The 14837-nt window shown below is 41.6% G+C and overlaps 1 protein-coding gene across 1 annotated transcript; it reads left to right on the top strand.

Annotated features, from left to right (window-relative positions):
- Positions 1-430: 430 nt before the first annotated feature.
- Positions 431-13119, top strand: LOC137256333 (D-beta-hydroxybutyrate dehydrogenase, mitochondrial-like). Its single transcript, XM_067794107.1, has 7 exons — positions 431-561; positions 3179-3392; positions 5882-6082; positions 7591-7743; positions 9013-9206; positions 12130-12366; positions 12927-13119. The coding sequence occupies exons 2-7, from the start codon at positions 3191-3193 to the stop codon at positions 13023-13025; spliced, it is 1086 nt and encodes a 361-aa protein (XP_067650208.1). The 5' UTR covers positions 431-561; positions 3179-3190; the 3' UTR covers positions 13026-13119.
- Positions 13120-14837: the final 1718 nt, after the last annotated feature.

The raw sequence follows: 14837 nt of genomic DNA, 5'->3' as shown, positions 1-14837 counted from the left end.
GAAGATCCGGGTTCGATCCCCCACATGGTCACAATGTTTGAAGCCAATTTCTGGTATTACCTGTCGTGACATTGCTGGAGTATATGCTAAAAGCGGCGTCAAACGAAACCGACAAAACAAATATTGTTGAACGTTTAAATAGAAATATTGTTTACACAGTTATACTAAACGGTAGTGTTTGATAACCATTCGACCCGAGCTTATTTAGAATTGATTGAGCGAGTTTAGTTTTACGCTGCACTCATCAATATTACAGTGATGGTCTGGAATTGACAATCCAGAATCAATCTACGCAATTGGGATGCGATGATATGACTGTGGAAACAAGTCAGCGAGTCTCACCACCCGATGTCGTTAGTCGCCCCTTACGACACGGGCTATTGACGATCAAATGTAAACCGGATCTTCACAGGTTTATTTAAGAAAAAATACGGTTCTGGTTAATGTCTGGCGTGTAGTGGAGTTTGACATTTTCACAGGTGCCATCTGTCTGATTATTTGAACCATGTGCGGGTTTAGATAAGCCGCACGCGTCTTATATTTTGCAGAATTTGAACTCAGGTATGTATGTTTGTATGTGATGCAGTAGTCAGTTGATGTGTGATACAGTAGTCAGTTGATGTGTGATACAGTAGTCAGTTGATATGTGATGCAGTAGTCAGTTGATGTGTGATACAGTAGTCAGTTGATATGTGATACAGTAGTCAGTTGATATGTGATACAGTAGTCAGTTGATGTGTGATGCAGTAGTCAGTTGATATGTGATGCAGTAGTCAGTTGATATGTGATACAGTAGTCAGTTGATATGTGATGCAGTAGTCAGTTGATATGTGATGCAGTAGTTAGTTGATGTTTGATACAGTAGTCAGTTGATATGTGATACAGTAGTCAGCTGATATGTGATACAGTAGTTAGCTGATGTGTGATGCAGTAGTTAGTTGATGTGTGATACAGTAGTTAGTGAATGCGATTTTACATTAACGTAAGCGAGCTACTGACCGTGGACATTTGCCATTTCCCTGAATTGATAAATATGGTCTTAACTAGGTCATAAATGTTCGAGTTCGGGAGAGCCTAGCTTGTGTTTTGTGATTGTGGGAAGGCACGTATCACACAATAATGACGAGAAGGTCACTACACACAAAAGAACTGGAATGTGGATGTAGAAAGATGAGGAGCCTTGCTTACAGATCTGGAACACAAGCAGGTAGCTGATGTATATATATATATACACCAACAACAGTATCCAAGCACAATTTTTGCTGTAGACAATATATACTTAGGTTCGCGCCGAAACACCGTAATTACCTACAGCCAGGAAATAGATCACCTAGAAACTGATTATACGTCAAAAGGTCAAAGATAAACAGATTACGAGAAGGTAGGCTACCGTTTATCTTCAGCAAACATCTTTGCATATACCGTTTATTGTTTAGCCCCGCACTAAGTAAAAGCTACATCGCGGCAGTCCTATAGTCATGTCTGAACCAAACAATCCAGTGAACGACATCATGAGCATCGAACTATTGATACAACTGCGATACAATGACATGTGCCAACCAGTCAGTCAGTCTGACTACCCTATTCTATTGGTCGTCTCTTACGACAAGCATGGGTTATAAGACACATATTTACCCGGATATGCACCTGTCTGCTTTTTTTACTTCAGTTGAACTAGCGTCAAAAAGAAACGTCCACCAAACAAGTTTCTTCACTAAGACACAACAAAAGCAAATCATGGTATTAAGAAGTGTTGTATTGTAAAACACAATCATTCAGCAACAGTTCAGTTAGAAAAACGAAACAGTTCGTGCTCTGAAGGCACATGGACGACGAGTTTCGAGTGTCGAGTATTCGATCACCAACGCTGATTCGTCTCTAAGGTCTCAAACTGTCCTGAACAACATAGATGATTCTGTATCGTGCATGGCCATTAGGGATTCGGCGCTACTCCTCTTGCAGGGCAACTGCCAAAGCGTCCCTAGTCCATGACGTTTCCGAATACGTTGCCCCAATTGGTCTCTGAGGTGTTCGAATGGAGACAGATCGGGTGATCTCGCTGGTCACTGTAGCACGTTGACGTTGTCGGTGTTAAGGAAGTCACCAGTGATCCGAGCTGTGTGGGGTGTGGCGTTGTCCTGATGAAACGTAGTCCTTGGATGACGTTGCAAGTAGGACAACACCATAGTCCGTAAAATCGCGTCGATGTAACGACGTGCGGTGAGATTACTGTTGTTGATCTGTCTTCTGGTCCGTGCCAATTCCGTAGCAGACCATAACGCTTCCGTAATGTTCCACTTCTTGGATGCAAGGAAAAGCCGTCCGTTCGCCCCGACGCTGGTAGATTCGAACACGACCACCTAATTTGAAGAGCTGGATCTCCTCTCATTACTGAAGAACACTCTTCGCCAGCCTCGCTGCTGCCACTGCAGATCCTGTCCCACCTTAATCTGGCACGTCCGTGTCGGAACTTTATGCCCTTGAGAGGTCGATAGGCACAAATACCATCTTTCTACGGTCTGTCTGCTGGATGCCTGTCCAAGGCTATTGGCGCTTGGTGACGTGACAGTGAGGTAGCGGTTTCTCAGATAAAGCACCCGCAAATATCGATCTAACTGTGGGGTCGTGACTATGAGTCTGCCCCTCCTGGGCTGGGTGTGTCAGCAGTACTGCCACGTTTGTGACGTGTGACAAGTCTGGCGATAGTGGACTTGCGGTATCCCATGACCGTCTGGCCACGTACTGCTGTGTTCCGCCCATCTGAAGTGCAACGATTATTCTTTCCGTCTGTTCTTTGGTCAGTCGAAGCGTGCTGGCTGCTTTCAGTCGTGCCACTTGATGAGAGAGGACATATCTAGTCAGGCTTTATAACCTCATGTCATACAGGCAACTTTGTTCCCAATTTCCTTTTTTTCTGTGCGACTTCATTATCTCATCAAAACCTCGTGAACTTGTTCACTGGGAATAGACAGGTTGCGTTTTCAGCCGTTTTTGAGCAGACTGGCAATTGTTTTGACAATTTATAATAATTTGTATTTTGGTGGCCTTTCTTGTGGACGATAGTTTACTAACAAACCAGTTTCTCTGATGACTGTGTGAGTGAGTGAGATAAGCATTAACGTCATTTCGGCATAACTTTAGCCCCACAAGTCGTGGTAGTGTATGCACTTTGTTACAGTTGTCATGCAAGATGTTAGACGAGACGCCAATATACCAAATGTGTTTGCTGGTGTCAACCCTCAGCTCGGTGTATGCCGCCCTTCAACCGTCCGTCCTCCTCGCAGTGTCATGCCTCGTCATTGGTTATATCTGTTACACGACACTACAAATGAAGCGTGTCAAGACACTGTCAGCATATGGCAGGACCGTCCTTATTACCGGCTGTGATACAGGTACATGTGTACTTTGCCCATTTTATTCAGTACTATCGACATTTACTGTGTGATAACTCTTTGCGCCTAACATGCAGGATGAGTTGAATTCTTCCCAATGAGTTCAGTAGGTTCAAAGAATGCCAGAAAGAGACACCCGATGGTTCCAGTGCCTCGAGCATGCACTGAGTGGATATGTCCTCTATATAGGTATATAATAATATTAAACAAGGGTCCTTGCAGGCAATATGAGCGTTCTGTGAAGTAAAGGTGTAAAGAAATGTTGTTTGGACAATTTGTTTAGAGCCTGGAATGAATAAATGATAATGTTGATTGTTCTGAAAGAAACAACCAAACAATTAGCAAGGTATGGACGTTTTGTGGGCACAGTGGAAAACGCTGTGAGTGCTTTCGGACGCAGTGACATCTTTTCTGTATCCATTCTCGACATTTGTGAGACGCGTAAAACACTGGGTTATGTAAAAAATGTCACGTAGACACTCCTGTCTCGCGCCGAAGGTTGTCAAAAAATCCCAATTGATCTTTTTTGACAAGCTATTCATGACATTACTGTTTTCATAATTATATCTAGGATACTTCAATAAGAAAAATAACACAATTTTGGATTGAGAAAAAGTATTTGAAGCGTTCCTATAATTTACAGAATAGTTACTCCCTTGAACTACCTGTTCATTTTGAATGTATGCTTACTCGTTGTGAACATATGTCCATAGACGTATAAACCTGTAGGCTGATCACACCTGTATGATAAATGTAGATTGTGTATTTACCTCACAAAACCTCACTAAATACAGCATTGATTCTTAGGTCATTTCCCATCGCAAAATACAAACGCATGACAACGACTATATGCCAAGGTAATAGCATTCCGTTATTTTTCCAGTTTGATAAAGTCCTCACTGTTTCAATCACCAGTAGTTGATAAAGTATCTTAAACCTTAGGTGTGAAGTCCTTCGGCGAATACTTTAGCATGTTGACGGTTGTCATGTATTAAATCCATTTTAAAGGGTGTATCTTTAACAAGGATCGCTTGTATCTTTCTAATCTTGCTGATGGATAGATGCAATGCAGTTCGAATCTCTAAATGCATTCCAGCAAATTGTGATGTGAATTTGATTAAGTTTACAATACACAAGACAGGATTGCTTGTTGATTGGAATATGACTAAAAGCGGCGTAGGTCACTCCAAACATTTCTCATGTAGTTGACTCGTCATAACTGATAAAGAGTGAGTATTTTACGTCGTTTTCTAGCAATATCCCAACAGTTTCACGGTCGGTGACACCAGAAATGGGCTCCATGCCTTGAACCCATGCGAGTAATCGAGCCCGGGCCTTCGGCGTGACGACCAAATACGTCAACCACTAGACTACCCCGCCGCCCAAGCATATGATGAAACTTTGTTCTCTCAGTCTACCAGCAGACACATGTCTAGAGAACAAAGCCTTGCACTCCACGGTTAAGAACAGCACATGTTAGACTTCCCTTTCCCCCGATAACACAGTAGGTTGGTGGTCCATGTCTAGCAATTCCTCCGCGAACTGTTTCACGTAGTATGCATCTGTACAACTAGAACGACCGAAACGTGTTTTAACCTACTCTTTCATGACAACGATGAGATCGAACTTGCACATGCCTTTTCAAATGTGTGTCCTACTCCGGATGGTGCAATCCATTCAACACACACACGGTGAACCGTTTTCCTTTGGAAACAGTTTCAGGAAACATGAGTCATTACACATAAAACAAATGTTTCAGTTCTACAATCAGGGGCAAGGAAAAGCCCAGCCATGGTGTGTATACTATAATCACGAAGATGACATTCGTAATATTTTGTTTCGTAATGTATCTTGTTTATCACTGAGAAACAAGAAGCGGTATTCAGGGTGGTTTGCATGTTGTAACGCCCTATCTATCACTGCTAACAACTATTCCCTGTTTTAGGATATAAATCCTATCTTTACCATAAATTGTTGTCTGTAGGTAAAATATTTACACATTAAATCTTTGAAGGACATTTAGAATGCATAAGAAAAGTAAGATTCATGGACGTCAACTTTTTTTGTGACTAACACGACGTGTCATCATCAGGATGAGTGAGTGAGTGAGTTTAGTTTTACGCCGCACTCAGCAATATTCCAGCTATATGGCGGCGGTCTGTAAATAATCGAGTCTGGACCAGACAATCCAGTGATCAACATCATGAGCATCGATCTGCGCAATTGGGAACCGATGACATGTGTCAACCAAGTCAGCGAGCCTGACCACTCGATCCTGCTAGTTGCCTCTTACGACAAGCATAGTCGCCTTTTATGGCAAACATGGGTTGCTGAAGGCCTATTCTACCCCGGGACCTTCACGGGTCTCATCAGGATGAAGAACTGAGCATACACACAGAAACGTCGTTTCACAAAAAGTTGACATCCATAAATCTCGCTTTTCTTATGCTCTAACACTGCCATTAAACCGTGCTTCCGTGTGTATGAAGGTATAGGTTACGGACTGGCACGGCGTCTGATCCTGGAAGGGTTCACTGTAGTAGCGACATGCCTTGACGTGAACGGGCCAGGTGCTCGGGAACTGAAGAAGAACCAAAGTGGTCGTGTGCACGTCTTGAAACTTGACGTCACTTCCGATGAAAGCGTGGAGCTGTGTTTTGAAAGAACAAGAAAAATATGTAAAGGAACAGGTATAAACTCTCTATCTAATGATTCATTTGATAGTATTCTTCAGCATACTATTTTGGCAACCAGGACAAAGCATGACAGTATGTATTGTCCAGTGCATGTTTTACTTACACGTGACGTTTTTAATGTCAAACGTTATTGTTAATATAACGGATATGTGGAAATTACTAAAGTCGCCAAAAGATTTTATAATTGAATCACCTTAATCAGTAAAAGGCATGTATACTGTTTTAGCATCAAGATGAGGTATTTGGTTTGGTATGAAGCAATCTTTTTGCCTGTGGCCTGATGAGTATGAACAATTCTTTTCATGAGGATTTTCACCCGTTTGAAATATAACTTATCAGGACTGGCATAATCAGCGTGACGGGGATACCTCCTCGTATTCGCCATTAAACATGCCCTTGTAAACATATCAGTATCGGAATTGTGTGGCTGTAAATAGTGTAGTCCTGACATGAACTAATCCGATGACATTGAGATCGGATTGTATTCATCGGCCTATCAAAAATATCTTAAATCTTGTAATTCCTTGAAGAATGATATAACCGTGATATCTTATAAGAAATGAACGGCTCGTTGTGGTTTATGGTAAAGCAAAAATAAAAGCGCTAGCCCAGCTGGGAGAATAAACCCTCTTAAATAAGTTATCTTATTTCTTGCATCCTCCCGTGCAGATGTGTCCCAATTAGATCACTTCATACAGCTCTGGGCGGCTGTCAGGTGTTTCAAGCACAGCGTCATGCATTAGTAACATATAGGGCTTTTAGTAAATTAAACTAGGATTTTACAATACATGCTTTTGTACAGTGTGCCCTGACTCGTCAGTGAACACACGTGTGCCACTGTACTTATGTTAGTGATATTTGGCAGGATTACTATGTGTTGCAGCGATCCACAGGTATTCATGTAAGACATGCCAGGCAGCTGACCTTGGAGACATAATATGCAGTATCAAGTTTAGCGAACATACTCAGAAGAAAGTTTTTAAACAGACGAGTCCGAGCAGCTGCTTCTCTTGGAACAATCACCTGTAAAGATTCTTTAAGACTAAGTAGATGTCAGTCAAACTAAACACATTCTTGTTTTCCAAGAATGTCTCGTCGTTGTGTAGGATGAAAAATATACTTTGGTCAAGCGGAATGTCATCCCAAGCGGTCATGTCCAAGTGCCTCGATGTAGTCGCCTAAATACAGATGTCCTAGTTTAATGTAGAAGTTAAAGTGATGTCCATTAACCCTGCCTTAGCACTGTGGATGAGAGCCTCCCGTAACTGCCGTTCTGTTTGGACATCGCGACATCTGGCCAAAGTTGGGGATAATAGGAGGATGATGGTTAGCGGGGATTGTGTGTTAGAGAACAAACAATTTACAGTTTCTGTCTCTAAGACACGACGGGTCATGTAGAACTTGGTGCACTACAACATCAAGTCCTTAGATCAGTGTATTTCTTCTTGAAGCGGAGAACCCCATGTTTCATCCTTTAAGTGGTCAATCCTTAAACCCTTCAGGCTTATGGAGCTTGGTCAACAACGCGGGAGTGGTCAGTTTCGGGGACGTGGAACTATCTACTATGGACATATTTCAGAAAGTGGTGGACGTCAACCTCCTTGGTGTAATAAGGGTCACGAAGACCTTTCTCCCCCTTGTTAGATATGCAAAAGGTGATGCTGAATGAGTGGCAGAGAGAGTTTAATTAATCGCCGGTGTAAAAATTAATTCAGTTCCGTCGCGGCGTGTCAGCCTGATGAAGGAAATTCCCAGCGCGTCTTCATTGGATAAATGTAATAATGTTGACTAACATATATATACTTCCTTTAATAACATTAGACTCGCTGAAAACATCCATTACATGTAATGCAACGTGGAAGACTGATATCTCTACTAACTTGGGGGAACAGACTGCAAACCTTGTGCAGATCAATTTGCACAAACCCCAAGCATCAGATTGCTGAATGGCATGTGAAAATATCGTGCGTGTGAACAGCTGGTGTAAAATGTTATGAAGAATTCGTCATTTTCCACCGATTTGCATCATGTACTGAAATCATGGCAAGAGTCTTTGTTTCATGATACATCAGTTCAAACATCACCTTTAACTAGTATGGAGTATTTGGTAACATTTAGCTCAAAACAGTCACCTGTAGTTTTTATACTAGCGAGCCAAAACCTTTCACATCAAAGCTATGCGCACTGTGCTGTCTGAAACGCCAACATTTGCGTCTGATCCATATGGACATGACCATATCTGGTCGGAATTTGGCGAAGAGATCTAACGGGCTGTAATGGTATGATGGTGGCCAGCACGTTGTTGAAGGTGTCATCCTTTAATACAAAATCATTAGCAGCCAACGTCACCAATACTGCTGAAGTCACCTCTGTTGACGCAAACGTTCAGCCCGTTGCCAACGTCGCATAGTCGATGCTGTTAATTACTTAGTTTTGAGCGTTTTATTTTATGAAACCAGCACTATGTGTGTGTGTGTTCTCAGCCGAATCTGGGTAATTACAGTCAAATGCCATACCATACATACATGTGCAGCCCGAGGTCACGCACTGACTGCCACAGTACAGTGCTTGGGAGCTCGATGCCCTTGGAAATGTTCTTGTTCCATCACTAATCACAAACACTCCCTTTCTTTATGCAAAAGAAATGCAAGTTTCATCTCATAAAAGTAAGCTGTCTCCTTTATGTCTTCTATTAAAAGAAAATACTCTTTCTATTTCTGTAGAGTAAACATGTATGTTGCTACTTTTATCCAAAAGCCTTCAAACGAAATGCCATTCAAGAACCTGGTGTTGTTTTGTCCTGGAACTGTCATCAGGTTTGCACTCTTGTGGCATAAATGAACAAATGTATCTGCTAAGAGTTTTAAATCAATGTCATAACAGGCACCACGAGATGATTAATGTTGATACAATTCTATATCCAGGGAGGATAGTCAACGTCACAAGTGTCAAGGGCTTGTGTGCCCATCCGTGTTTCGGGGCCTACAATATTTCGAAATATGGCGCAGAGGGACTAACGGACACGTTACGACTCGAGATGAAACGTTTTGGAGTGAAGGTCATTGCCGTCGAACCCGGAAACTTCGGAGGTGCGACAGCGTTATGGGATGACAGGAATGTAAGAACAATTATATTCTGTGTAGCATTAAATATAACCGTTCCCATCACATTTCCTATAATGCTCAGAAATGTCTAGAAGGGCAAGCAACTTATAAACGAGAAGTATATGTACCACTGTAACATCATAGAGTAAACACATGACAAACTGAACCCGCGTTAACCACCTATCCCACGGCCCTTTACCTAATCTCCATAAATCTTCATAAATACTCTGGAAGCATCTTCGGTTCGGCCCGACAATTGTATTACCTCCTTTTGTTGGCTTCTGTCCAATCAGGTTTCTACAATGAGAAGTTGAGCGAACCAGTTTCCAGTAAACGATAATGTTAAGAGGTACAAGGAGTTCTTGAATATATTTGTTTGAAGGTTTCAGACCTGTCCGTTGTTAACAGTAGCAAGGTGGCTTATCTGATTGGATACTGTGAGAAGGCAGAGCCAGCGCAGGCAGTCAGTTCAATTATCTGGCCGAACTGATTGTGTATTCAGGGTACAAGTGGAGAATTATGTTAAAGGATATCGAGCATGATCGTCCCACCTTCCCCATAGATTGTTTAAGGAGAAGGCATTTACAACAATAACGTGGACATGCAGTCTTCTGTGTACTGAATGGTACTTTCAGAGTAGAGATCTACAGATATGTCAGTTTAATGAATTCCCACCACCCTGTGTTCTCACAGACTATAACGCAGGTCTGCGATGTACATTCATCTCAGACGCAATGAGTGAGTTAGTTTAGTTTTACACCGCACTCAGCAATATTCCAGCTATACGACGGCGGTCTGTAAATAATCGAGTCTGGACCAGACAATCCAGTGATCAACAACATGTGTCAACCAAGTCCGCAAGCCTGACCACCCGATCCCGCTAGTCCCCTCTTACGACAAGCATAGTCGCCTTTTATGGCAAGCATGGATTGCTGAAGGCCTAATCTACCCCGGGACCTTCACGGGTATCTCAGACGCAAACTAAAACACTGCATACACATCTAAACATGGCTGTAGGCATGTTCGGTGTCATGCCGAATTTATACCGTCATTGCCAGAAAGTAATGATGATTACGTGCAAAAGAACCTTGTAGTGGTGTAAAAGGCTGATCAAAGGTTGCGATCACAAGCACTTACACTGTGTGTACGTCCGGAGGACTATATGAAACGATTTACTTTTTCCGGGTGTCCCGCAAAATCCATTTTACGTGTACTAATATATCCCCATAAATATATCAGATTTGAAATATTTCTTAATTAAACTGATACATTTTGCGTAACGGATTTTAACTTAAGAGGGTTCATGAAATTTGAAATTAATGGCAAATTATTTTCATTTACATATTTACCAGTGTCCCAAAATCGACGGACATTTGAATGTATACAAATTGCATGTATACAATTCGACAGTATCTTGTGAGTCATTCTGAAGCTTTCCATTTGTTTTCGCATTTAATGTTTTATAGTGCGTGTTTTGTAAGTCAATGCTGTTCAATACTGGTTTTAAAGTTATAACGCGGCTGTCTCAAGAGACCATAACAACAACATCTGCAATGAGTTGTATTGCTTTATGTTTTCAATCAATGAAAATAAATAAGGCTGGGACCGCCTGTGCCACACTTCGCTGGAAGACAGAAAATGAATGTAGATCTAACAGGTGAAATAGAACGTTTTTGAATAGAAAGATCAATAGTGAATATTTACACGTTAATATAATTGTGTCAGCCGCAGGTGCTATTGGTAGGAAATGACATGTTTACCCTTTTTGAGAACATTTCGTGTCATCAAGGTCATCCTTGAGTTCAGGCGTTTTGTAAGTAGCTTTGTCTCCTCGAACAGTCATTATAACAACTATATCCAGGATTCAGTATAGTAAGTAGGTCAAGTTCAGCCAGGTCGAAGTCCCTGGCGATTGTTGGGTTTCAGGTGTGTTCCTGTTGAGGAGCTAGTTCAGATCAGCTGCTGAGTACAACTTCTACATGACCATACTCATGTTATTCAATAAATAAAAATAGAAACATACATTAGTTCCGCACGTATTTGCACGATTTAGCAGACTGAGATAGAAGATGCCATGTTGATTTCAAATAATTGACTTCCCAGAGTATGCAAGTATACAACAGACTGGTCTGAATCATGATGAAAAACAAATATTCATTTCAAAACATTCATTTTGAACCATTAGTAATTGGCCTATTATAGTAGTCTATTTTGAACCTGGATGGTTCCAAGCGAGTGTATTTTGAAAGCGCTCCTTTCATGGCAGAATAGAAACGAAACCTATTGTGTTTTAGAATGTGAGGTAGTTTTAATATATATTTAATGCGGTTTGCTTCAGGGAACAATATTATTGATAAATATGGTCAAAGAAAGATCAAAATGACCCCCTGGCAAGACTTTTCAGATGTTAACTTCCTTACTTTGCTGGACACAACGTTCCGAGATATATATTGCAGATTGCCATTCGCCTGATAAAGGAGACATAATGTACCACCAAATGTGAAGAAGTTGACATCCATAAAGTTTTGCATTTATAAGTATCACTTCTAATTACTGTTTGAGGACTCTAAACATGCCTTTATTATAAGCAAGGATTACAGTATCAGTACATAAACACCAATAGCATCTGTTGTATGTGAGACTCCCCGACTATTATTTTTTCATTAGATTAGACTCAGAGGAGGCGGGGACCACAGGAACTAATACGGGTATCCTCAAGAGGATAAGAAACGTTCATGCGTCAGTCTGAGCCTAGTGGTTAGACTGTTCGCTCGTCATTCTGCAGACCCGGGTTCGATTCTTCACATGGGTGCAATGCGTGGAATTCATTGGTGTCGCCAGTCGTGATATTGCTGGAGTATTGCTAATGTGGCTTAATCTAACATCATTCATTTAGTCGTACGTCACCCACAACATAAATTGACACTAACATTGCAGACAGGACGATTAACACGGGAAATAGCAGAGATGATGTCGGGTGCTACAGACGAGGTTTTGACTGCCTACGGTGACGACTACCTCGACCATATGTTGTCCGTGTTTAAAGAAGGCACCACCCATTCCCGGAGCAATATTGATCCCTTGCTGGATGACTTTGTAGATGCTCTTACCAATGAGCACCCAGCGTGCAGATACGCCACGCATGGGGGCAGTACCTTATTGGATATAGACGTGGTGAGCATTTCAGTTGTTTATTATTATTATCAAGTAGACCTGAACGCTAATTCGGAGACCCAGCACTGTTGATGCTGATAACGTCACTTTTAGCATCCGGTTGCGCATATGGATAATGGTCATCTCAAGAGCCTGGGTCTTCCACTTCCGTAAAGTGGACTGTCACATGTCTGAACAGCCTGGACTGGCAATGGTATTCTTTTACGACCGATCGTTCTGGTAATATGGCTGTTCGAAGCCCTTGTCTACGGCACGCACATGGCAGGTTCTCCATAATAATCTTGGCATTTGATGTGTGCCTTTAACAGGTTTCCATTAATAATTTCAGTTGAGTGTGATTTATACTGTTAAAGCACATCAGTACCAAATGAACTGATATAATATAGTTATTGCTGAAAACATGTTATAATCTATTCTTGCTAACAATGTCTTGAACAAATTCGTACACAAATTGTATACGTGTTTACTCCACCTAGCGCATCAACCAGAATTATTCATCGATACACTAGCTCTAAAACCATGGTGCCCATGAATGTAACAAGTGCGTGCATTATTTCCAGCTGTTTACACTGTGGAAGAACTACCTACCAACCTCCTTCCTGGACTATCTGGTCATGAAGTACAGAGGAATACCTGCTCGAGTCAAGGAAGTACGCTAACAAATCCATGTACTCTTCTATTTCAGCAGCGCGAAACAAATGTTTCTAGAGCAGTACAGAATGGTAATTGTAAAATAAAAGCCATTTCACGACATTAGCTCATATGGGTAATCATGCAATATACACAACTCACCTACTAAAGGATCCCACGTGTTTCGGGTCAGAACTAATCTTCAGCAAACCTTGCTTAACGTAAGAGGCGACTTACTTGATCGGATGTCTTGGTTGACACATGCAAAGGTCACTGCTAATTTTGATTAATGGATGCTCTTGTCCAAACTCGATTAGTCACAGACAGTCGCGGCACATCTGGAATATTGCTGGACAAACACAATAAAACATAAAGATTACTCATATAGTATTTAAGGTTAAAATAGGTCTTCTAAATCTTGTTAAAGATCACATTGATGTCAATGTATGTGGCTTTCACACTGAAAGACCTGTGAACGTTAGAGCATCCATTTTCAGTAATCCATGCTTGTCGTCAGAGGCGACTAGCGGGATCGGGTGATCAGGCTCGCTCACTCGGTTGACACATGCCATCGGTTCCCAGTTTCGCAGATTGATGCTCATGCTGTTGATCACTGGAATGTCTGGTCCAGACTCGATTATTAACAGACCGCTGCCATAAAACTGGGATATCGCTGAGTGCGCGGGGTAAAACTAATCTCACTCACTCACTAACACTAATACTGAAAATCATTTGAACCATGGCAACAATATATTGCACCCCCAAAAATATTTAAGTATGTGCACACACAAAACCTGCGATGGACACGAGGTTGTACGCACTAGTTACAGTATCGAATGGTTGAATATTTTTGAAACAATGCTCAATACTGGAAATGACCAGGGTCACTTAGTGCATGTTTTAATGTTATTCTAAATGGGATTGTGAGCGGTATCTGGCCTGGCAGTTGCCTTTGTTTTAGTACAGGTCATCTTAGGGTCACGCACATGGACGCAGGATTGGAACATTGATCCTTGGCCTACATGACCGGTTCTGACGTCACGCCAAAATTAATAATATCCGCCTCCACACATTATATCACAATAGAGATTGTGTCCAGCTTCTTATCACAGTAGGCTGTGTGTCCTATTACGGTAGTCATGCTTTGTCGCTTGATCAGTTTGACTGATATTTTAGAAGTAAATTTATGACTTATGAGAAAGGCATGTTACTTTGTGGCTAAAACGTCTTCTATTATGATGCGACTTTTCATTGCAGTCTACTCTTCTGCTTTACAATGGAGTGGAAAGAAGTCTATAGGAATCAATATTGAAACGTCGCATCACAATATCAAGTAGACGTTCTTCACCATAGAGTATCATACTGTTCTTTATACTTTGGTGACAGGGTGTCATCTGTGCCCCAACAATGTTTGTAGGGGTTCTTTTCCAACTTTTGCCACGTTTTGCTGTGGGTTGCGAGATATAATTTAGACGTTTGCGAAGATGCAATGTGCAACGGCGATGGTTTTCATAACCACTGGTTACGAAGCCATTTCGCTTGCTTGCCTGCTGGAATGGAAGCGTGGCTATGGAGTCCATCAAATTACCCAACATCTATCATGGGACCACGATCACCTCTAATGGTACTGGGAAAGGAAAGGGGATCCAACGGATAAAGATAGAGTTTGGGTAATTAACGTGCTCTAACCTATGCAAACTAACCGAAGCAGTCATGCTCTGTCTGTGAAGCGAGAGCCTGAGCTAGTTCATCACTATTACAGCAGACGACAATCCCAGGTAACTATTTCACGTTATAATTTCGTTGCTACAACGTTGGCCTGTGTTGTGATACGTCATTTT

The sequence above is a fragment of the Haliotis asinina genome, chromosome 11 (assembly GCF_037392515.1).
Source record: "Haliotis asinina isolate JCU_RB_2024 chromosome 11, JCU_Hal_asi_v2, whole genome shotgun sequence".
Taxonomy (NCBI): domain Eukaryota; kingdom Metazoa; phylum Mollusca; class Gastropoda; order Lepetellida; family Haliotidae; genus Haliotis; species Haliotis asinina.
The sequence above is the reverse complement of the archived record's forward strand: the minus strand, read 5'-3'. Positions and strand labels throughout refer to the sequence as shown.